Source organism: Catharus ustulatus, chromosome 2 (genome assembly GCF_009819885.2).
Source record: "Catharus ustulatus isolate bCatUst1 chromosome 2, bCatUst1.pri.v2, whole genome shotgun sequence".
Taxonomy (NCBI): Eukaryota; Metazoa; Chordata; class Aves; order Passeriformes; family Turdidae; genus Catharus; species Catharus ustulatus.
Window position 1 is genome coordinate 4,467,056 of NC_046222.1, and position 24,595 is coordinate 4,491,650.

The window sequence follows — 24,595 nt, forward strand, 5'->3', positions numbered from 1 at the left end:
CTTTGGGGACCCACCCTTCAGCAGCCCTTCCTTTCAAAGAAATTCAGATAATGTGTGCATCAACTGTTTGAAAACACAAGGCTCCAGTGATAGCTCTCCTAGGGCCAGAGGTGTGGTTGGAAAATAAAATTCATAAGCAGTAACGAGAGAAAGGATTTCCTCTGTGGGGTGGGGGTCAGATTAAACAAACAGGGAGCAGATGATCTTCAGAGCATCATTCCATCAGTATTCTTCCCCAGGGCCCTGAGGAGAGCCCAGTGCCTCTGAAGAAACTCATGTTTTCAATCTTCATTTGTCTGCTGTTTAACTCAGCAGGCAAAGGACTTTCCTGGACCATTTACAGTGATTTGAAAATAACATTTGTACCACTGGAGCCCTTCCAGCAGATAGCAACAAGTGTTGTGCCAGTATTTATGTATTACTTGTTGGGTTTTGTTTTTGTTTTTTCTTTTAAGCACTTAATTAAGTTAATTGATATGCCAGCACTTTACGTCCTCTGTACCTGGCTTTGGAAACACAGCCCCAGAATTTACAGAATCACAATAAATGGTCCAGAGAACTGCTCTGCCAGCCTGTGTTTTTTCCATCAATGCATGGAGTTTGCCAGGATCTCAAAATAGGGTCTATGTACCCTGGTGCTATAGGGACAGAAAAACTATCTGGAACTTTGCTGCCAGTAATGTATTTTCATTCATTCAGGATTCAAGGCTATAATCTTTCCTTGCAGTTTTTTTGTCAGAAAGAGTGAGCAAAGTTGTTCTAAAAAACATGGCAGTGACTCCATCTGCTGCTCCCACTTACCTGCTGGTCTGGGGCTACAGCACTCCCCCACAGAGGGAAATATTTGGTGTTTATATTGGAGGAATCAGGCCAGATCCATCAGCCCAGGAGAGGCTGATGCAACTCCACGCTCCCAGGTCCAAGTGAAGAGAGGTCAAGTATGTATTCCCAGCCTTACCCAGCTCCTCCTCTGGTTTTCCCATTAGAGATGAGCCATCCTCTCCCCCTCCCTGGCTCTCAGAGCACAACCTTCCCACAAGGAAGTCCAGCTGGATTATAACTAACACTGTCACCCTCCTGGCACCACTGACACGAGGGATTCTGGCTGCTCTAGGGGACAGTAATCCTGGTCCCTCCTCGGGCTCTCCAGCTGCTGGCACCCAGATCATCACTCATTCCAGTTCCTGGCCCCAGGGACATGCAGGGGCCATAGGACTGGCAGTCCCACTCCAGGTGCTGGCATTTCGACTTACTCCTGTCTGTCCAGTCACTGTCACCCAGGCACATGAGCTCTCTATGGCACGACTAGAGGCTGGCACCAGACCCCCATACACATGCACACACCCAAAACAGAGAGTTGTTCACTAAGAAAAAAAGTTATGAAGGAATTTATTAAGAAGAAAGGAATGTAGTGTACATGAGGGATAAGCACATTACCCAGAAAATTCTTCACACACAGCTGGCTCTTTCTATTATCCAGATATTTCTCTTGTTCCTTCCCAAATCACCTGGATCTCTCTCTTTCTTTGCCTCTGATTCTTTCCCTAATCATCCCACAAGGAGTCCGATGTAATCCTGAAATGCTCTTTCCTTGCATCCTCTAATTAGTCCTGTACCTGCAGGATGCAATCCCCCTCAGTCTAAAGTTGCTGTGGTGTTGGCTCATCTTAATAGGCTCCAGCCTGCACCCTGGGGCTGAGACTTTCCTGGGACAGCCCTGGGAAGAGCCTGAAACCGTTTTCCTTTGTTTTGAGGTTCTGTCTTAGGGTTCTCATCTGCCATTGTGTCCCTGTGTTTCTTTGGACTTGTGAAAATGGGCCACTGATGAGCTTTTGTGATGGGTGTGGGAGGAGCCAGGGCAGGGTTTTAGTTGGCTGCCAACCATTGAGGTGCCATTGTTTCACTCCTTTGTGTGCTTTGGAGACAAGCTTTTGTCACATAATCTCACGGCTGATTTCTTTCTCAGCCTGGTTATTGAGATTTTAAAACCTACAATTCTCTGGAGAGTGATGCAAAGTTTAGACCAGTAATTATTATTGTTTCACATGTAATGCATCAACATCTCAGGGATGAGAGCATGCAGGATTCCCTTCCGCAGGTTTAACCAGTCAGCTACATCTCCCAGCTTCTCTTTTGACCTTTTGATTTAGTGAGTCTTGGGTTTCTTTTTGAGCAGTGCCATGACTGGGAGAGGAGTGCACACCTCACCTAGATGTAGGAGTCAGGAGGCCTTTTTATGAAAGCTCACCCCGCATTGTTCCCATGCCCGTCTTTTGCAGGTTTTGCTGAGTGTTGCACCTATTGTGAATGTCCTGGACCCTGCCCTCTTGGGTGGTATCAGCACCTTTCCTCCAGGTTTCCCAGGGAACTGAGATGAGAGCTGATAATGCTTCTGTCTTCTCTCCAGAAATAGTAGCATTTGTGTTGGGGGTTGCAGTGCAGCAGGTCCTGGAGCTGTGGGATGCACGGGACTTTCTGGGCAAGTGCTGGAACCCTGCTGACACAGGACCAGCAAATGCCAGGACCACTAAACCTTGTACATGGCAACCAGCTGCCCAGGTGTGCTACAGCTGCATCCCCTCTATGCCGTCAGTCTCAATCTGCTGCTGAATGAGGTTTTTTTTTTAGATTTGAGTGCTCACTGTTAGGTACCAAAATTTTCCAAACTCTTGTTTTGGATCTGGCCCTAAGTGGGATGACCTGAGTTAATTACAGACCTGTTAGACTGACAGGGATCCCAGGCAAAAGTGTAGAATCACTGATACAGGGATTTGCTCCAATAATGAATTAAAGAAACTAATGTAATTAATGCCAATCAACATGGGTTTGCAGCAAATACGTTCTGTCACATTGGTTTGTAATTGCATCAAAAAGATATTAAGTGTGGTTACTAAAGGTAATGCATTCAGACACATGAAGCATGTGACTCGACCACACAACACTGAATCAAGGATATAGATTTATGATACAAAGACCAACCAGTCTCTGGCTAAAGCATTAGCTTAAGATGTCTCAAAATGTAATTTTAAATGAGGAAATGTAGTCACACTTTTTATGAAGATCTTTCTTTGGTTGTTTCTTCGCTGCATACTACTAAATACTTGTTGGTAGCTTTCAACAAAACATGTAGTCATCACAGTTACTTGCAAAAAAATACAAAGATTGAAGGAATACTTAATAAAGTAGGTGATAGAGTGAGATACTGAGCAAAGAGGAGCTCTCTATGTGATGCTATGTCAAGAGGACTAACAGCATCATCCCTGGAAGGATAAACAAATACTAAGCAGGGATGATGATGCTGTAATACTTCTACTTTCATACTTTTAGCCATTGGGCTTGGGATGCTCTCTCCAGTTCTGGTGTTAGCTCAAGAATATAACAAACTAACAGTCTGTTGAACTTACAGAGAGGATGTTAAGGGTGCTTTGATCCCAGCCTGCCATTACCTCTTCAGAAATGCCTTAAGACTACCTTGCCCTCTGGCTTGGCAGTACTAGAAAGTGAAGTTAGATTAAATTAGGGGCAGGGTGAGGTTCCTTCCCACCCAAAGTAATCTGTGATTCATTTTTGTAACATGCAGGCTGTAGTTCAAACTAATCTATGTAGTGTGACGAAGTGATGATATTTTATTGGGAAGGTTGGATTGGACGGGTTGTGAACTCCAAGTCCCTGAAGATGTTTGTGCTGCCCCCAGTTTCCTCTACAGCCAAAACCTTAGAGGATTTAACAGCTTGTTACCTCCTCGGTTATCTGTAAATATGCAAGAAGAGTTTGTCCTATTCTGTATTTTTGCCTATCACACAGAAGGTGGTGAGCTGGGGTGGTTCACTTGTGATCTTCCACTTTTATGATAACTTCACAAAACATTATTGCTGACATGCCATTGGTGTTTTAAATGAAAATTTCTGGTTCACTCTGTAAGTGTAGAAAAGGCATACTGTGATTTTTGGTGTTTAAAAAGGAGTCAGGAGTAGCATAGGAAAATTACACAGAGAGAGTAAATACTAGAGGAGGATGCTGTTCATTTAGGTTCTTCTTAATGCTGAATTTATATTACAGATCTGAAGGTTTATTGTAGTGAGAAAGCCAAATTTCTCCATTTCTTGGTGCAAACATCGTGATTAAAAAACAATAGCAGTTTATATATACATATCATTCCTGATGTTAATGGGATGTAAAAGCTTTGTATTCTTGTGCTATCAAATGTAGCCAGGCAGCTTGGGAAAAAAAAAAAAACCACCACAGAGAGTAAATATATTTCAACAATGTCTTGCTGTGAAGCTATCAAGGAGTAATAGGATATTTCAGTGTAACACAGAAAAGGAGGAAAAGTTTTACTTAGTAGCTATCTAAGGAGACTCACTAAACGCTATGAACTGATGGTGTGTCACCCAGTAAGTTCTGCGACGTGCTGATCTCAGTACTAAATCAAGAGAGCTGTGTCTAATGGCTGAGTCTAGCATGGCATCCCAGAAAAGCTGTTGAAATCACTGTTTCTATGGAAATTTCTACAAGGGAAATCCAGCCAGGGGGCTGAACGGCGTGAAAATCTTCATGCAGCAGAGTGGGTTTTCAGGGTGTTGTCGAGATGGGTCATTCTGCCTGAGGTGCTGGTGTAAATCGTTTCACGTGGTGGTAACTTAAAAGCTGACTCTGCGTATCAGCAGAGGAAACGACCACAAAAGATTGGTACTGGAAAATGAGACGAGGGAGGGAGGATTGAAGCACTTGGCAAGGAGAGAAAAGAGCCAGCAGCTGCCACAGCATGAGTAAGAATTTGTTTGTTTGTTCCCCATTGTTCAGCTGAATTTGTCCATGATCCCATGGCTTAGAGGACTCCTTCAGGTGGAGTCACGGTATCAGCAGTAAAATCAAAGTGTGGTATTCCTCCGGTTCTGCCTGGGACTAAATTACGTAGGGCAAACACGGGGAGTTTGCTCATCCGGTGTCAAGGTTGTCAAGTGACTAGGAGAGATGAAGGTTTAAGTCCATCAGTGTGTTGTTTTTTTCAAAGGACACAGGATCCCTGCTGGGCTGTGGCTTGAAGCCATCTGGCTAATTGCTTAGGAATTTCCCCACGTTTGAAGGTGCAGTGGGGCTAACTGCACTCATGCAGCTTTCTGTCTTGGGCTAAAAGGAAAGACAACATCTCAACATTAACTATTAAGCCAGCTCAGATGTTGCAATCAGGAGATCAAAGGTCTGCAGAGATCTGGAACATCTTTTCAGGGCCTGGACATCCATTTTAGGTGGCTGTATACAAATGACAGCTCACGTTAAATGAGAAAGGACCCTACAGTAAGTTTATGAGACTTTCAAAGCAGATATAAATCCAACGTTACATGTGAAACAATGGTGCTTCCTTCTATTGAAAATCTTTCCTTCCTTTGTCGTGAGTCAAAAGTTTAGCAAAAGTGATGCATGCCAAATTTATTTGCAAAAGCTGGAGTAGATTTTAAAAAGCCCAACAACCTAACAAAAATCCCCTCTAGTAGCTAACAATAGTGATGCGCAAGGGATTGTACTGCTCCCAGTGTTGAAAAGATAATATCACCATCAATATTGTCTCAGGAAACTCTGGATCAGAATTCTGGCCAGCTACGTTACAATAAAGCAAGGGACCAGGATTTCAGTTGAAACTTTGAGGGTTATCAGGAAAAATGGTTAGGGGAAGGAGAGAAAAATAGCTGTGTATTTACCTTTTAGGAGCCTTAGTTCATCACATACAAACTTCCATGGATTATATCCTACACATAGGTAACAGTGGTGAGGCAAGCCCTGTGCTGATGCAAAGTATTATATATAGTTCCATCTGAATTTTCTTGAACCACAGTTTGCTGGAGGCTGAATTTGTGGCCCTAATGAGAGTTTCTACTTTGCCTTCCACCTGCAAGTATGCACGAAGGCAGTGGGGTGTCAGATCAGTGTGCTGAAGGAGAGCAGTGCTGATGCACATATATATTATTTAGTGTAACAGGGACTTCTTAATAGTAAGTTTTAGCTAGTAGTGTAAAAAGTTAAATTCATAATGTATCAGGTCAAAGGAACATCAGGACACTGATTGGGGTGGGTGTGTGTTTTTTTTAAAGCAATGCTGAATAAAAATAAACTTCCATGTGAAAAATATTTTTAAATAACATTGAATAGGTCCAAATGAAACACTTAAAACAGATCAACTCCCTAAGGATTGTCTCCTTGCTTGATTCCATTTTAACTGTACTAACAGAGAGACTACACCTGTCTCAAAACAACCAAAAAATGTGTCAATACATCTTTTATCACAGAAAACATGTTGGTTTGGTTTTTCCTTCAGAAATTATTGATTTTTTTTCATTCACAATTTTAAAGAAAAGCTTATCTTGCCTGTAGAGAAGTTCAGTCTGAAAAGAGAAATGATAAGGAATCTACAAGCAACTGGAAAACACCTGCTCGAATGTGAACAGATTGTACAGATTCACTGCAGGCATCCCTATGCACCCTGCCTTTAGCAGCAGGGACACACCAAGCACTTTGCTTTAGAAAAATCAGAATCGTTTATGTTTTTTGGCAGATTCCAGATGAGATGAAGTTGCAGACTACTCCCATCTCTCATGTGAATCACTGATGCTTGCTGCATCCCAGCTTTGGTTACAAGCACCAGCCAAACCCAGGTAAGAAAAGTGCCTGAGGATGAGCAACACTCAAGGGGAAGCTGTGCTGGATGCTGTGAACAGGGAGAGCCATTTTGCAAAGTGTTTCTCTGCTGTGCTGAGCCACCAAAGAAAGCATGATCCTATTTTAGCCAGCTGTTTAGGCCCATGAATAATTCCATGGACTTATTAAGTTTTCACAGAAACTTTAAAAGTTTTAAGTACAGTTAATGTGTATCCACGTGGGTTAGCTGCGGCCAGGACCATTCAATTTCTAAGCAATTTCCATATTCTAAAATGTAATTTAAGCCTGCATGTGACCCCTTTCTCACAAAAACAACCCACAACAAACAAAAAAATTCCCATCCCCTTCCAGTATCATGTTGTCACGAAAACTTAACACCCCACAACTCGGCTGCCCATTATTAACAGCCAGAACACTTCCTCACCTAAAATCATACTCCTTTATCTAAAATTACAATAATTAGTTGCTGGAAGGGGAGACCCCAGGGAAATTTAGAACAGGAACCGTCCACGCTCATTTCCCAAGGTATCCATTTGACTAATTTGGGGAGGACAGATGATCGGCGGGGACAATTTTAGCGCTTACTAGAGAAGTTGTAAGAGCCCCGCTAAGGAGCGGAGATGCCGGGGGCTGAAGGAGTTGCAGAGGGACGTGCCGGGATGCCCGGAGGCTGAGGAGCGGCACCAGGCAACCGAAACGGAGGGAGGGAGGGCGGGAAGCGGAGCAGTTTCGGGAAGCCGCGTCCCCCTCCTCTCGGACAGCGGCGGGGGCGGCCTCGGGGAGCCGGCCCGGGGGAGGAGCGGAGCGGAGCGGAACGGAGCCACACGGCGCGGCCGCTCCGCCAGCCCGGCCGGCTCTGCGGGGAGGCGGCTGCCCGAGCGGGGCCGCCCCCGCGCCTCTCCCGCCGCCCCGCGCCGCCTGCACCGCTGGGAAGATGGATGGGCACGTCCTGGGATGGATCGTCCTCCTGTGGCTCGCAGGTAGGGCTCTAGTGTCCCCACGCCCCAGTGGGTTCGCGGCTTTCCTGGGGGCGAAAATAGGGGGGGATGTGGGGAGATGCTGGGGAAGGAGGCGGTCGGGAGCTGCTCGGGAGCGTCCCGCGGTGCAGTTGCGGAGACTTGGCGGAGAGGGCTGGGAACGGGGGGCAGCCGGGGGCTCGGGGCAGCTCCGAGGGGCCCTGGCGCTTCTCTCCGCTCGGGGGAGCCGGCCCGGGGCTCTCGGAGTGTCCTTGGCCGCCGAGCGGGAGGGATGGCGACAAGCCCCGGCTCCCCCCGCCCGTGCCGTGCCGTGCCGTGCCGGGAACAATTGCAGGAACTTCTCCTTTGCGCGGTGTCCTCACCGCACATGCCGTCTCAACAGAGGTGTGAGAGCAGGGGGCTGCCGTGCCTCTGCCCCGGCTTCCAGGGGGGCAGAATTCCAGGGGGCCCTTCCCCGTGACGGTGCAGTTGCGCTCAGGCCTTTGTGAGCGCAGGATGGGATTTGCCCCCAGCCCAGCTCGCCGCCTGTCTCGGCGGCTCCCGAAAAGGTCGGGCAAGTCACCCTGAGGGCAGGGGGAGGCGAGCAGAGAGGGCTCAGTGGTGGGGAGAGGGCAAGGGAGACAAACTGGAAAGGGGCTGGGTCTGGGAGCTGGGCAGTGAGGAAGGGAGAGGGAAGGGGTTACAGCAGGGTGAGAGCGGCGGGACAGCCGGGAACCGGGGAGAAGGAGAAAGCCGTGTCGGGTCAGAGGCAAGATCTGCCTCCTGTGAGCCGGTGCAGCAGCCAGGCACAGGCAGGAGCAGCAGGCTATAGGAAAAGCTGCAGTAGGATGACTTAGCCAGGCAGGCTGGTTGCAAGCTGAAAGAAGAAACAGACACACTTGGGTTAAGTGGCATATATTTCCCACTGTCACCTATGTATCCCACAAAAAAGAGCTCAGCCTCTTCCTTCTTCCTATTCAGATTTAGGATTCACAAGCAGTAAATTCGGCTTTTAGTCATAACACCTCTCTCCCACCACCCACCCACCCCTTTCCTTGCATTTTCACTCTGAGTCATCTTCAACACCGGTGCCTGCCTACTGCTCCCTTCCAGGGTTTTACGGCCTCATCTGGGGCTTCAGCAGCTCTCAGCTCATCCTCCCTCCCTTCTCTCCCTTCCTCCTTCCCTGCCATTTGGCTGCTTCCAAATGTATCCCACTTCAGTGAGTTGGTCTGGAGTGCCAGCGCACCCACTGCTACCCCTCCTTTCCTACTAGCCATAGTAGTGCTGATAAAGAGCATCCAAGGACCGGCAAAGGATTCTAGCTACAGGGTGTAGCTAAACATGACATTACATTCCTCCCTCTCTTTAAAGAGCTTCTTTATCTGGACATGTCAAGCTAATCTGGACTTTTTTATCAAGCTAAAAAGACCGGGCTGTTGACACTTTTCTCCTTCCACTGAGGGCAGTTCACGATTCCTGGCAGCGAGCACTGTTTGGAGCACGCAGGGTCAATGCAGAGAGTGAGAGAGGTACCGCTGCAGTGGGAAGACCTTCCAGTTTCCTCTAGCCCTGTGCTTTTGAGACAGGACTGCGTGCTGCCGGTGCTGGGGAGAGCTGGCAGGCACAGGCTTCCGGCAGGCAACAGGTTATCCATAGCTGTGTGCCGAGGGATGGAGGCAGGCAGTGCTCACCTGCTCCCCTCCAGCCTCCAGCCCCTGCTGCCCAGCCATAAATCAGGTGCTGGAGTCCTTTTGCACAGCCGAGAGCAAGCAGATAAGCAAAGGTGTGTGAGAGAGTGTGTGTGTATGCACAGCAAAGGAGGAGGGGGCTAGCAAACATGGATTCAAGATTTTCCTCTCCCCAGTGGCTGTGCAAAGGAATGAAAGGTCTGCATCAAGGTAAGGAGCCCTAATCCAGCCAGAGTGGTACACTCCACTCCGGGGAAGAGAAGTGGGGGGTGGGGAGGTGGAGGGGCCAGGGGACAGAGTGCAAGATGGGGAAGAAACAGGGAAACAAAAGGGAGCACCAAAGAGAAGGCTCTCGTTCCCTTCCCTCCCCTCCTCCCTCCTCGAGGTGGGCTGAGCACTTCTAATCAGCACTTTCAGTCCCTTTCCTCCCAGCAGTAATTCCTCTCTGTCCTTTGTTTGTCTTTAATTTTTGGCTCTTGCATTTATCTTTTGTTTGGTTTTGTGCATTGTGAGTTCTTACGGCAGTTTGAGAAAATCCTGTGTGAAGTACAATGGATTTGGTTTGGCTTCTCCCCCTCCTGCCCTGCTCTCCCACATGCCTAAAGCGAGTGTTTTAATAACAACAGCAAACGGATGAAGAGCAGGTCGTTCTTTATTCCTTCCTATGAGGTCACACGGGTTAAGATATGTGTGGGACTGTGCTCTCATTCTATAAAAAGAAGATAAAATTCGCCAAGTATCCTTAGTCCTTGTGTAAATCCTGTTCTTGTAAATTACCAAGTGCAGCTTGATTCTGGAATGAATCTTCCCCTTGTGTTTACCATTTTCTAATTAATGCTGTAATTTCTAATGCGTTTAGAACAAGAGCACAGTGCTGTACTGGAGGCTGAACTCCAGTTTTATGTACAGAACAAGCAGATCAAATTTTTTCTGCCTCACAACTTGGACTAAGCTTGGAAAATGACAATTAGAAGACTACCCATATTAAAATGAGCTCTCTTCTTCCTGATAAGCACTTTTCCACCAGTGATTTAGCACTACCCAATAAACTGTTGCTGTACCTGTTCTTTCCCTGCCACAGTTCAGGAGGGCAGGGAGAAGGGGCATCCTGGAGCACAGTTGTGCTTTACTGTTTCTGGCCAGCTGACCACACTTCTTAGGAAGGCAGGGAAATGATTGGACTATTTTACTTGTCTTGATTTAAGGTGTTCATCTGACTTCCCTTGCTTGGCTTACAGAGCGTAAGTGTAGCATAACTGGGAAGAAATTTCATGTTTTTCTTATTTTGTATTCCTGTCAGGTCACCTTGAGTGAAACTGGCAGCAGTGGAAATCCCAATGCCATCCCAAGGACAGGTATTATGGCTTGGTGTTACAAGGCTTGGAGAGACTCTTTGCATTTCTTTTGCTTTGTTCTCAGGCTTTTGATGGGTGATATTTCTGGGAATGATTTCTGGGATGCCAAACCAAGTCTAAATCAGGAGGCATCTGACAACTGTAGCTGATTTCAGACAGTGATGAGGCAGAGAGTGGGTTTGATCTGGTGGCCAGAGCTGAGATAATTCACCTGAGAGCATCCAGAGTGACTTTTGTGAATGTGTGTTAGGGGCTGTGGTAAGGGGGTGTAATGAGCACAGGGTGGCTGGTGAAGAAAATGAAGCAGGGAGTGCTTGGAGAAAGCACCACTGAGAATGTGGAATAGTCCAATGTCTACTGAATCATTTTGCACAGCCTGGGCTGTCTGACATGGAGTGTTTTTGTGTTGAGGTTATGTGCTGGGAGTGCAAGGTCATGCTTTTCTGCAGCTGCTTTGGGTTTTCCCCTTTCCAGGTTAAGGAGATGGAAAGTTGAAATTCTTGGTTTTGCTGTGGAATAACAGAACCATGCTTTCACCTCAGCTGCAGCTGACTTGTTCAGGCATTGGTTTCTTGCTTCCAAAAAAAGTTGACAATTAGTGGTCACATTGCTAAGAACAGAAGTCTGATAGGAACCAGACCAAGACATCCAATTAATTTCCCATAAGCGCTTGACACAATCTGATGGTGATGGCTTTTGCTAATAAATTGCATGGATTGGATTTAGTCCAACATGAGTAGGCAAGAACCTGTACAATACAATCTCAGTGATCCCACTGGCTCTCCATTCATCTGTTTACACATCTCTTTATCATCTCTGACTTTCTGATCTCAAAGCCCAGATATTGCCCTTCCTGATTCGAGCTTGATCCACGTTTGAAAGTGTGCCAGTATTCATCAGTGGGGGAGAGAACACTTTCAAATGATGCATAATTATCTAAGGTGCCAAAACCAATGATACTTTTGCCCAACAGCTTATTTTATTTGGGAGGTGGTATAAGCTACCCTGAGGGCACTGTCTCTTACCAGTGAGCACATGCTTTTCTGCCAAAGCCCTGAGGTAAAGTTTAGGAGTAGCTGTGTTGAGGTGCCTGGTTGAGGACCCAGTGATTTCCATTCTCCTGTGTGCACAACTGCCCCTCCTGTCAATAAATGTACATGAAAATGGGGGATGCAGTCTTTGTGTTTTCATAGAATCAGACGTAGTACCTCAGGCAAGCAATAGCATGAGCCAAAATAATTGCAAAGAAAGAGATGAGATGTGTGCACAGATAGGGAGACCAATGTGACCTGAAGAATAATGTGGGCTGCCTTCTCTTGGACTCAAGCCTTGCATGTTCCAGAAGGATGCAACCTGAGACATGTTCCACTGAACTACAGTATTTGGCTTTGCCATTACTTCCAGGATTTGGTGCTTCAGATAAATTTTATTTTTACTACGTGATATTTAAGGTCCTCTCCAGCCCATACCATGCTGTGATTCCATTCCTAGAGGCTGTGTAGTGAAGTTAAATCTTCCTGGGATTCGTTTCACCTCGGGGAGGCGTAGGCTTCTCTGGAGGTCAGTGACAAAGCAAGAGCCTCAGTTATCACCTCTCAATTGCCTTCTCTCTTGCTCAGGGAAGGGCTTAGGAAGATCAGGCTCAGAAGGCTCAAACCTGCCCTTACAAATATCCCCTCTGTAATCGCTTCCTGGAATTTTCTTTAATCACCAGTGAAATGTATTAGTGATAGCTTGTGTGTAGTGTTGATTGCATAGTTTGAATGCATAATCTGAGGATAGTTCAGGGAAGGAATCAGAGCAAGGAGACAAATGCACATTGCCAATGGAAACAGACAAAACCCATACAATTATATTTCAGAAGTGTGATTATTTTTAAGCTCTTTCTCTGGGAATGTGTGTATATATATTTGTACAGACACACAAACCCATGGATTGTTTTTAATTCCTAGGAGAAAGGATAACTGTGTTTATAAGATGCAATTGATTAATATTTTCAGACCTTTTTCTTTGGTTTTAGGAGAGCAAGAATGGAGGAAACCAAAATAATCACATAGTCATGAGACTCCCAGGAGCTAGATTTTTTTCTTGTGAGGCTTGAGACATTGTGAAATTCACAATGAACGGGTTCCTTCTCTAGAGTGCAGGAATTGCATTTCCATGATGATTTTGAAGTAAGGGCTAATTTTGCTCTGTCTGCATCAGTCAAAACATAGCACAACACAATTCAGTTTCTTTTTAGTCCTGTTTGCATTAAACTAGACAAAGAGCTACCACGGTGCTGCCACTAAGCTTCTCATAATTTTTCACATATTTCACTCTTTGTTTTTTTTCTCTGCTGTATTAACAACTCAGAGTTCTGTCCTTTTGCATATCTAAGGCTTTTCTTGTCTTGGCTACACTACATTTTGAGGTCAGCAGTTTCTTCTTGAAGGTGAGGAAGTTCTATAATTTTCATGCCTGGACATAACTGATCAGTGTAAAGCCACCATCTTGTCTGCAGGCAGTCAAACATCCTGGTGGCCTTTTTGGTGGACACTGTTACAGCGGTGACATATTACATGAATCAATTCCAGTAATGCTTTTTTGGCAGAGGAAATAACAGGTGTATAATTTCCCAATTCAGCCATATATAATTATATATAATTTGACTTAAATAGATCTAAAGCTTCCTCTGCTCCAGTCTCCCAATCTGAGGCACTGTGTTGCTCTTAAATGTTATTCCTGGAAGGAATCCGAAAATAATACTTAAGAAGTTAATAAAGAGCTTGAGATAGAATATAGAAGATGCCAGATAATTTTCTGCACATCTCCAAAATGCTTTTTTGGTAGAAAAATAATTCCTGTGTTTTCCCAAAAGCTTTTCTTTTCTTGATATGGACATTCACATGGGGGTAGGGTGGGGAAAGTTAGATGAGAATTTGCTAAAGCTCAGCTAATCATTTATTAAAGCAGTCCCTGGCTTGCCAAACTCATTAATCTCATTAACAGAGAAGGAGGGCTATGGTGCATGGCTAGCTGAGAGCACTGTGTTTACTAAGCAGCATACTTGGTTCACAAGGGAAAGATTTAAATATTCAGTGTGTCACTGTTTTATCCCTGAAGCTGAGGTAACGTGATGAGTCACTTGATCAGCTCATGCCAGATGCTGACTTTGGCCTCAGACTGTGAGGGGTCAGCTATGGAGCTGCCAGACACAGGTTTGACATGGACTCCTTGGTTTTTCAAGGTGTTCTTCATGATTCTTGTATTGAGATGCAGCCCAGAAAGTGTGAATCTCTGGAGAGGATGAGATGTCACCACTTGGTTCACCTTGAGAAGCAAGTGGTGGTGTTCCCTTAGTGCCACATTTTCCCTATGCTTGGGCCTTGGGTAAAGAAGCTTGGCAGAAATGTCACAGCTGCCACTTCCTGAATAATCTTTTGGCCTGTGTCTCAGGAAAGTGTGGGAGCTGCCTCATTCCCCTGCCTGTCCTGTGGGAGACCTCAGCTGTGCTTGGTGGCAGTCTGGAGAGCAGGCACACTTCAGCGTTTGGATTTTGGTCCAGGCACTTCTGGCAGAGCTGAGAACCTCCTGTGCAACTTCCACATGGCACAAGCACAATGTGCATGGTGCCCTGCATTCATTATATGCATAACACAGCATTTCTGTGCCAATGCCAGAGCATCCTTGTGCTCCTCAAACCTTCACATAGTACTCCCCGAGGTCAAATCCTGCCTAGATGAATAACTGTTAGTATCAGTGACCACCTTGCCTCTCTGAAATAAGCTTTCTCCTAGGTTCGTTTTCCTTTCCAGCTAGGACTTACAGACTTCATTGTGTTTTACAGTTCAGACAGTGATAACTTGTTGAATTTAATATTCATTGTTTTTCCAGCTTCTTCACTTTCCTTTGGTTCTGAATCCTGATCATGTAATCTCTGCTTGCTTTTGCTTTTCAGGTCTGCAACTGTCTCCAGCTTGACCTTGTCTCTTCATGCCTGCTGTTGTTACACAGTTGATGCATTTATTGCTCTCTGTCTGCTTCAAGCTCCAGTGCTTTAGTCTATGCCTTTTTTCCCCCATTCTAAAGATATCTCCTGTCATTTCACTTTCTTTTGCCAATATCCATCTCCTTTTCATCTCTGCTTTCCAGAGTGGGTGGGTTATTTTTGCTGACTCCATTTCCTCTCTTCTCTGCATCATTTCTGAATCTCCTGCAACCTGACTGCAGCCCTCTGTACTTATTTTTACCTGGGCTGAGACACCTTCTCCAGCTTCTTCCAACTGAATGCAGGCTTCTGATTGTCATCCTGCTTATCCTTCTGCTTCTTGTATCTGCTCTGATACTTTACCCTTACTCTTTTTTCTCCTTTCTTGCATTTTTCCTTCTCTTTTACTACTTGATATCAGGAAGTCTTTCTTTGTCCTCAGTCTTCTCATTCCTCACTAAACTTGTCCAAGTCCACCAGTCCCTTCTCCAGATCTTGTGTCGACTTTCTCTTCTGCTTTGTTGTCTTGAATGTTTCTTCGTATTTCCTTTTTTCTGTTTCCCTGTGTATTCCCTCTTTTCCACCTGTTCTGGGTAAGGTGTGTGGTAGCACCAACATTTTCCACACTGAACCTGATTCCCTTTTTCCAGTGTTGTGTGAGTGCTCTCAGACATTGCTGCCTGCAGCACAAACAGGGAAGCAAGGAAGGGCACACAGGGGAGTTTTGGCCTATCCCTGTGCTTGGATGGAGTGACTCACTCTCCCCAGGGCTGACATTGCTCACTGACACTCCCTCAGCTACACAAGAATGTAGCAGCAGTCCTCTGCATCTTCTCTGGAGCCTGAATGCATCAGGTCCAGGCTGCAGCTGTCCTGTCAGCTGCTAGATAAACATTACACGTTGAGGGCTCCTCCCTGGGAATGTGAAAAACTTGTGGGTTTGGGCCTTTTTCTCCACACCTCCCACATGGAGCAATTTCTCTCAGTGCTACTTGCCAGCCCTGGGAAGAGCTCTGTGATTTGGATCTACTGCTTTGTGCATGCCTGGAGTTTGGCAGAGCAGGCAGCACCAACTGGGCACCAGTGCAGAATGTGCTGGTGCAGGCACTGTGTGTTGCCTGACTTGTAAAGAGGAGGTGTGATGCCTCTGAAAGGGGGAGTGGGGTTGTCATGAGCTCAGGATCAGGCCCCTTGGCTGACCTGCTGTACTAGTGGAGCATGGCCATCCCCAAAATACCTCTTCCTTATGTTTGAACCTGCCACAGAAGCTGTGAATCATCGCACCATTGTGTTAGGGCTTCTACAGAATAAGCATGCTACGTTTGAACCTTCAGCCCCATCATGCTGTGTTTTTCTTTGTGACTGTAAGCTATGAGAAAGCAAACTTATTTCTGCTGCCAACATCCGTGCTTGCATACATTGAGGAGTGTTGTGCCCTAGCACCTGAAACAGATGGACAATTTTATGTATGTGGGGAGAATGATGCTGTGATAAAATGCAGTAGCTCCCTCTTCAAGCAGTACCAAGGCGTATGATACTCATGTTTTTGTCTTCTAGCTGAGGTGGAAGGGTTGCAGGTCACTGTGCCTGAGAAGAAGAAGGTGGCCATGTTATTTCAGCCTGCTCTGCTTCGCTGCCATTTCTCTACTTCTTCCACCCAACCAGCTGTGGTACAGTGGAGGTACAAATCCTACTGCCAGGACCGCATGGGAGAAGCTCTGGGTATGGTGACTTCTGGTTTGCAAACAATGAGCAAGAGGAACCTGGACTGGGATCCCTACCTGGACTGTGTGGACAGCAGGAGGACAGTCCGTGTCGTGGCCTCCAAACAGGGATCTGCCGTCACCATAGGAGACTTCTATAAGGAAAGAGACGTCAGCATTGTCCATGGTAACTCTCCTAGCCCAGTGATGCTTGGTGGGGCTGGAATGGACCCTTAGCAGTTTGGGATACTGGAGTCTGGCAGTAATTGCTCAGTTGACTCCTTCAGAAAAGGCTGTGGGAAGAGAGCTGTTGTATGTCAGACATTCAGGATTCAGCCAACCAATCCTATACCCAAAGGTAATTTCCTTTGGAACTTCCCTTCAATTGACTCCTTGTAGGTCTTCAAATACAGTGTCCTTTTTTCCCTTCCATGAAGTGGAAGCTTTTTATTCCTGATTTCTGCCTATTGCTGTGTGTATAGATTTTCCTTAGCAAAGGGGTGGCAGCAAGAGAGATACAAATACAGTTTCTGCAGGATAGGTTTTTCTTCCTTGCAAATGCCACTGATGCTTTCCTACTTCTGAAATACCAAGATTATCCTGCACCTCATGTTTGCTTAGCCACGGACTTCACCAGCTTACCCTGTCATGAACCTAAACCCACACACCCTTGGGCAGAGTGAAAGGAAGAGATTTCTGTGGGGTGAAGTCAGGCTGGGTGGAGATGGAGGATGGCAGGGTCTTTAAACATTTTTATCTGCAAGGCTGTGTGAGAGACCTTGTCCCTCCAAAGTACAAGGTGCTGATTGACTGGGGAGATCACCTAGCCAGGAGTGGAGACTCCTTGGTGTGGAGAGCATGTGATCAGCCTCACAGGAGGGAGTGTTTTTCTTTGTCTCTGTGTAACCCCTTCACAAACCTGTAGAGAAGACACTAACCTCTTCTTTCATGACATGAATAGTGTTGGGACCCCCTTAAGTGACAGGAAGGACAGAGAGAGACATTAGTGGCCCCTCCTGCTCTTGGCTCTTGCAGGGTGAACTGCCACTGCAGCATTATCTGTCTTCCCACCTACAGCCAGAAGTCCTGACCTGTTGTTTTTTCCTGAATACTGTGGGATTCTGGATAAGGTTAACCTTTCTTCTTAGTAAGGAAATGAAATGGATTTGGGACACAGAGAGGGACCCAGTGCATTCAACACTCCATTCTTCCTGTATTGGAGGGAAAACCTGACTTTTCTTTTTTGCCTTCCAGATGCAGACCTGCAAATTGGGAAGTTGATGTGGGGAGACAGTGGCCTCTATTACTGCCTTATTATCACACCAGATGATGTGGAGGGCAAGAATGAAGAATCAGTGGAGCTGCTTGTGCTTGGTGAGGCCTCTTGTCAGGCTGCATTTTCGGCAGATACCTGATGCATCTTTCCTCCTGCTCTCTCGCTGTCTCTCCATCCCCGTGCACCGTATTACTATAGGTGTAAGAGCTATGTAAAACAGTCCCTGCAGCACTGTCACCATTGCCTTGCACCTTGTGCAGTCATTCACACCTAGGCAAAGTGGGTGGCAAATGCTACCAAACCAGAATAGTAATGTTTACACCCACACTGCTCACACGCTACACAGGCGTAAATGACTGCAGAAACTGTGGGGCTATGGAAAGGCAGAACTCTTGTTTTTAAGGGATAAAACAAAAAATTGCAGCAAAATGAACACTTGAGACAGAGTCTTTTAACAGCAGACACCCAGAAGACATCAGATCCTGTGATGTTTGCAGTACTCATCCCACTCTTCTGACCTGTGAGGATGTCAAGAAGCATTGTGTTGAATGTGTCAGTTTGGGAGATTTTTTTGTGTGCCTGATAACACTTGTCCAGTTAGAGGTGCAGTTTCACAGTCACCCTGATCAGGTCTGAGCTGGTGCTGCCACTAACAGCACCTACCCTCTCTGTGGTGTGTGTGCTTGGCTCTGTGTTAAGCTCCCTTGAGCAGTGTGCTGAGCAGGATCAGTTTCTTCCTTATTTCAGTGGTGGCTTCCATGATGCAGCTCACTGTAAAGGTCAGAAAAGCAGTCATTCCAGCTAGAGGAGAAAAGCAGAGTGGAATGGGCCTTTCAAGGACTTTTGTTGACATACCTGGAACCAGCTGTAGTACTTCGACCCTAGATGTCCCAGGAGAGCAAGCTGAATTTTTCCCAACTTACCTTAAGACCTCACTGTGGCTTTTGTGAGTACAGATCTGTGCATCCTGTGATGGAAATATTAAAAAGCTTGGGTTGATAGTGTGTAGGTGATCTGTGGAGGTGTACAATTGAACACGTCTGTCAGGTGTTCTCTTGATCTGCCTAAGGTCAGAGTTTAATTGGTATTTATATTTGGAGCTGTAGTTATCCTCACCAAGTAAACCAGACTGAATGGGTGAGTGGCTGTTCACAGTGCCATTGCCTCTCCTCACCCCTTTAACGTCAACCAAACAATGGACAGTTGGAGTGGAAGGTCAGTCTGGTCACTCCAGAAAACAGTGTCACACAGCTGTGTAAATCCAGTGTGACTGTGTATCATCTGCCACTTAGTAACAGGCCCAGGACTGACCTGTGTGAGTTCAGGTGAGGTTATCTCTGCCAGGTGGCAGTGGTAGCTGTTAAAATCCTCTCCTGAGGTCCTGTGTCTGTGTAGTGATGAGCTGCTGAATTTTTGTCCCTTCTTCACCTTCCTGTCTGGGATTTGGTGTCTTCCTCTTGTGTATCTACAACTGTGCTCAGACACCAGTGATGAAATAGTGCCATGGTAACAGGAAGAATTGGTTTTTCAGTGTGTACAGAAGACTGTGGGGAGAAAACACAGAAATCCCTTCCTCTGGAGCTGCCTTGATGTCTCTGCCCCAGTTCATAGTGGTTGTGTTGGGGGACACATGTAGCTTAGGCTGCATCACCCTTGGCCATGTCTGCTTTCCTGTCTGGCCTCTGGGGCTGACCTTTCACTGTATGCAGCTCTCTGCCAAGTTTGGCAGCAGCATGAAAGCAGACTTGTCGTGGGCTTACTTCTGCCTCATGCTGTTAGGCAGCTTCTGTATATTGCTTTTCCTGGATAGAGGCAACATTCCAGCTTTTGGTGCAACTCCAGGGTTACCTACCTGTTTTCCTCCTTCCCTCTCTTCCCCTTCCCACCTTATTTTTTTCTTCTGCCTTTGCTGCTACTTATTCTTTGTTTTCCTGTATTTCTCCCTGCTGATGGCTAAAGGATGAAGCAGCCAGTGATGAAAATACCACTTCTTAATATTCTGCATATTCTGAGATACTTTTTGTTCCATCCTACTGCTTGGAGGGAGACACTGAATACAGATGTAGGTTGTAGCAATTCTGCAGTCCAGGGGGACATGTGGTAAAAGGATTTTGTTTACTGGGTGGACCCAGATTCCCTTTTGGAGAGGCTGAAGCAGCAGAGGGATAAATTTTACAATGTAAAATTTGCATTGCTTATTTTGGGGTTGCTGCATGATTTCAGCACAAATTAGAATTTTGAACAGAGCAGAGGTTCTACCCACTCATGTTATCCTTGGGGTGACAGAAAAATCAGAATGGAAAAGGAAACAGGAAAATATCCCTTCTAATGGTTTGATATTTATGCTAGGATGAAAGGGCAGTTTAATATCACATTGAAACCATGAAAGGATCGAGAGGCAAAAATGGTAGATACTGTACTTACAGCATCAATAAATTAATGGAAGTCTGATTAGCTAAAAGTGGAGGGTGCTGCTTTTATTCAGTGAATCATACCATGAAAAATTGATCAAAAGGCACTTTATCACAGTTTAGAGCAAAATCCAAAACCTGGGCAAATTACAGTATTTTTTTTTCCTTATGAAAGTGATCACAGAGACCTTCCATGTCCTCTTAAGTATCCAGAGAGCCTGGGTCATGATGGGATTGCATGTTGGGTTTTGTTACCTGGATGTGTCATGTTGACAGACAGACCTGCTGTAGCATCAGAGAATCCCATGTGCTGCCCTCATGTCATGCTTATTTCAGAAAAGCATACAAGCATTTATTTATATCCATGTGTGCTCAGCAAAGATGATAGGATTTGTAAAGCATGCCTGATGTTAGGCATGTGCTTATTATGTACTTTGCTGAAAAGCCCATTCAGTACCTTTGCTTAGTCAGGGACTTTAACCCTCTCTAAGGGAATCAGTGCAGATGAGGGAACAGGGATGGTAACCTCTGCCTCAGAAACACAGGTAGGGAACCTCCTGAAGTGTGAGGAGAGAATTTAAATTAAAAAAATACTATTGCACATTTATTATATTTTTAAAAATATTCTTTAGTCCTTATTACTCTACAGCTGTCTGAAAAGAGGTTGTAGCAAGATAGGGGCTCATCCTCAAGGTGTGCTGGAGGGGGTTCAGGTTGGACATCAACAGGAATTTCCTCCCAGAAGGGTTGGTTAAACATTGGAATGGGCTGCACAGGGAGGAGTTGAAGTAACTGTCTCAGGTGTTTAGGGAAAGACTGGATGTGGCACTCAGTTCCATGATCTGGTGTTTGGTCACAGGTTGGACTCAATGATCATAGAGGTCTTTTCCAACCTAAACAATTCTGTGATTCTGTGATGCATGTGCATTTTGATGGCATTTGGAATCTCCAAGCAGGATGTAGTGTGCTGGAGACTATATGAACTCTGCTTCTGCTGCAGAATTCCACAGCAGGAATCAAGTGACACTCCCTACACTCGTGTTTTATTAGAAAAGGAGAACCTTTGCTGACATTACAGCTGGGCTAATGAATCCATTTGCAAGTTCATACATTTTATTTTTTAAACTTTGTAATGTGATTGAATCTAAAAGGCTGAATCCTGAATTGAAGAGAGTCTACATTTCTGTTATGGTAGCTGGCAGCTAATGTCCTGCTTCTTGAAACACAGACAGTGCTATTAATCATAATGTTATTTGTAGCCCCTGTGTATTGCTTTTTTATATGAGAATGTCAATGGGCTTCAGCAAAGTAATTCATTGCAGCCTTTGTGAAGGGAACAGCACGTGTAGTGCAGGGATGCAGTGTGCATGGAGTGACCTTCAAACCAGAAGTACAGTGCAGTGTTGGTGTCATCCTGGCTTTGTGTCACCAGCTCACATCAGGAAGCAGTCCAGCTTCATTGCATGGCATTGCATACAGCCCAATGAGCCTTCCCAAGAGCCAGAATTTACTAACCAGCTGCAGGGACTGCTGCACACTGCTACACTGCTCCCTTCCCAAGGTGGAACAGCTACAGAGCAGTGCCTGTGCATACAGCCCAGCACAGCTGGGTACCCTGGAATAATGCATAGATCTATGCAAGCTCTGTGATATTTGCATTCTGAGATTCTACATAGCTTACACATGCTTCACAAAACAGTGGCTCCATTCCCCAGGACCTGTCAAGTTTCTGGAAGAGGCCAGAGAGTACTCCACAGCTGTTGGTTTGACACTTGGGTTAGTGATCCGTGCACTTCAGTAGACAGATATGGCCAGGTTTGTTTTCCATACAATTCAGCAGCTAATAAACTGTGTATTGGTGAAATATTATTATATGGTTAATCACAGAATCATGGAATCATTAAGGCTGGAGAAGACCTCCAAGATCACTGAGTTGAATCTTTGATTGAAGACCACCATCTCAACTAAACCATAGCACTAGTGCCACGTCCAGTGTTTCTTGAACGCTTCCAGGGATGATGACTCCACCACTTCCCTGGGCAGCCCATTCCAGTGCTTAACCACCCTTTCAGTGACAGAATTCCTCCTGATGTCCAACCTGAAACTGCCCTGGCACAGCTTGAGGCCATTTCCTCTTAATCCTGTCATTTCTTCCCTGGGAGAAGAGGCTCACCCATCTTTCCACATCATCCTTTCAGGCAGTGGTAGAGAGTGGTAAGGTGCCCCCTAAGCCTCCTTTTCTCCCGTTGTTATGTTTTAAATAACAACAATTAGCACTTGAGATTTGTGTTAATTTCTGGAGACAGCTGGCAACTAACATTGATAAATGTACATCTTCTGCAGTTTATATCACCAGTCAGTATCCGTATAGGGTAAACCCAAAATTTAAAAAGTCTCACACCCATAGTAAAAGTAGTAAAGGATGTAAAGTAAAGAATGTAGATACATATACACACAGCATATTGTACAGTAATTAATGTACTAATAGAGACATGTGTTGACTTTCAGTGAGGATAAATCTCCACTGGGACACGTGTGTATGGTGTGCAATGCTAATGAGGCAGTTCTTACTCAGCAAAGTGACTCAATAGCTAGTATAAATATAGCCAGGTTTGGAGTCTCTTCTATGCCAGGAGAGACTGTATAATAAAATTTGACATGATTTCGGAGATTGAAAAGTTCTTGGCAGAATTTTCCCTTACATGATGTTGGTTTTAGGATTTTGCTCTGATTTGCTGAAAAGCTGCCAGTAGCATCTGAGCCAGTGCTCGGTCACAGGAGTTGGCAGAGTTGTGCTGGTGGCCTTGTGTTGGGGATGTGTTGGCCCACTTCTCAGCTGGGAAAATGTCTGTGAGCAGCTCCAGGGAGAGGGCTCACTGGCCTTGAGCTGTGACCAAAGGTGGGTAGTGCCAGCAGAAGGAAGTGGCACAGGAGCCTTCCCCTTAAAAATGCTGGAAAAGTGTTGATGCACTGCCCCAGACTACTGTGCTGCTGCCTTTGTAACCCCACTCCCCTCGTCCTAGCCCAGCCTACTCCTGGTTATTTATTTCACACCGATTAGAAGTGCTACTTGTTGCCAAGGTTTTTTTACCCCTGTTTTCCTCCTTATTTGCCAGCGACAGCCACACGCTGCTCACAAAGAAGAGTGGTGTGATTAAAAGACGCGGTTACCACGGTAGCCAAGGCAACAGCCTCCTTGGAGGTCTTTGTTGCCTGCTAAAACTTTGATCTCCAAAAGGGGCTGCTGCTGTTTCTCTGTCCAATTGAAGAGAAGGATGGGAAGAAAGGATAAAGTTTACTCCAAGCAGAGGGAGCGCAGAGAAACTCATTGCAGAGCCGTGCTCCCCCAATAAATCTCACAGCTGCTGCCTTGGAAAAGTATCTGATTTACAAGGGCTACACTTCCTCTCCTGTGCTTTCCAACCTCTCCTCAGGGCAGTGTCCCTTGCCAGGGGCCTCTTGCTGTGGCATGGCTTGGCAGAGTTTTCCACCACTGAGGAGGAAATAATTCCCTGCGTAGTTGCTGTGTCCTGTGATCCTGCTGCAGCAGGTTGGGCTGTGCAAGCAGCCTTTAAACAGGAAAACAGTTCAGCAGTTCATGCCACAGTTACCCAGTATTTATCACATTTATGCGATTTCCAGGATTTGCCACGTTCCCATATTTACCCAATTGCCATGTTTCTGACTGCACCTGCGCCTACTTTATTCATGCCATCATTTCTTTTCAGCTGCACACTTACCCTAATTATTTTTGTGTCTCTTCTCTGCAGACTCTCTGCTAATTGTGTGCTTGGCTCCAGGTCTTCCCTGCTCTGCTGCTATTTGCTCACTGCTCTGTCGCCTGCCTGCCTCCTGTGTATTAACTCCTGTCCTCGCTCGCCTCTGCTGTGTGTCTGCACCTCTTGGAGCTGCTCTGCATCCCCTCAGCTTTTCCTCTCCCTGTGCTGCTCCTCCTGTGCTCTGCCAGTGCAGATGGGGGGCTCGTGAGCTCCGTTGCATTTCAAGGCTGGCTGGGGCCTGGGGCGTGTGAGGTGCCTGGTGAGAGGCCACTATGGGCAGGTAAAACCCTTCAGCAGCATGGTGGGAGTGGAGATGGCACGTGTCCCAGATCCTTGCAGATTGAGGACAGACTCCTAGCTCTGACACAGTCACCCGAGACAACCCTGGAAAATGGGGCCATTGTCTATTCCCTCTATCCCCTCGTGGTGAGAGCTTGCACAGAGGACACAGAGCTCTTGAGGGTGGGGGCACAGATCTGTGACTCAGCAGTGGTACCCAGACATTACTTGGAGTGCCTAGAGCCCTTTCTCAGGTGGGCAGAGCTGCTGTGGCCAGATGGACTCTTGGCAGGATGTTTTATTGGATTGTCTTCCCCAGCAATTGCTATCTAGCCCCAGCATCCGCTTTTAATTTTCCTTGAAAAAAATCCCAAGAAAACAAGAGAGAAGGAGGTGAGCTTAAAGCCCATGGAAGGAACATCCTAGGCTTGGAGAGATGGGTGGGTGCTGCCATGGATGCTTTGCCTGCCTCCTACCTACTCTTTTGGACCCTGCCATGGATCCAAAAGGATGCTCTACTC

At 46.0% G+C, this 24,595-nt stretch overlaps 1 protein-coding gene across 8 annotated transcripts in view; it reads left to right on the forward strand.

Annotated features, from left to right (window-relative positions):
- Window positions 1-7,528: 7,528 nt before the first annotated feature.
- ILDR2 (immunoglobulin like domain containing receptor 2) overlaps window positions 7,529-24,595 on the forward strand; it is a 35,473-nt gene continuing 18,406 nt past the window's right edge. For 3 of the 8 annotated variants that reach the window (XM_033051383.1, XM_033051380.1, XM_033051388.1), the window contains exons 1-3: window positions 9,208-9,511; window positions 16,184-16,516; window positions 17,584-17,703. In XM_033051383.1, the coding sequence (XP_032907274.1) occupies window positions 9,451-9,511; window positions 16,184-16,516; window positions 17,584-17,703 (514 nt within the window). In that variant the 5' untranslated portion in view covers window positions 9,208-9,450. Of the gene's footprint in view, window positions 7,635-9,205; window positions 9,512-16,183; window positions 16,517-17,583; window positions 17,704-24,595 lie in introns of those variants that run through there. The other 5 variants (XM_033051385.1, XM_033051384.1, XM_033051382.2 and 2 more) reach the window with 4 other exon arrangements.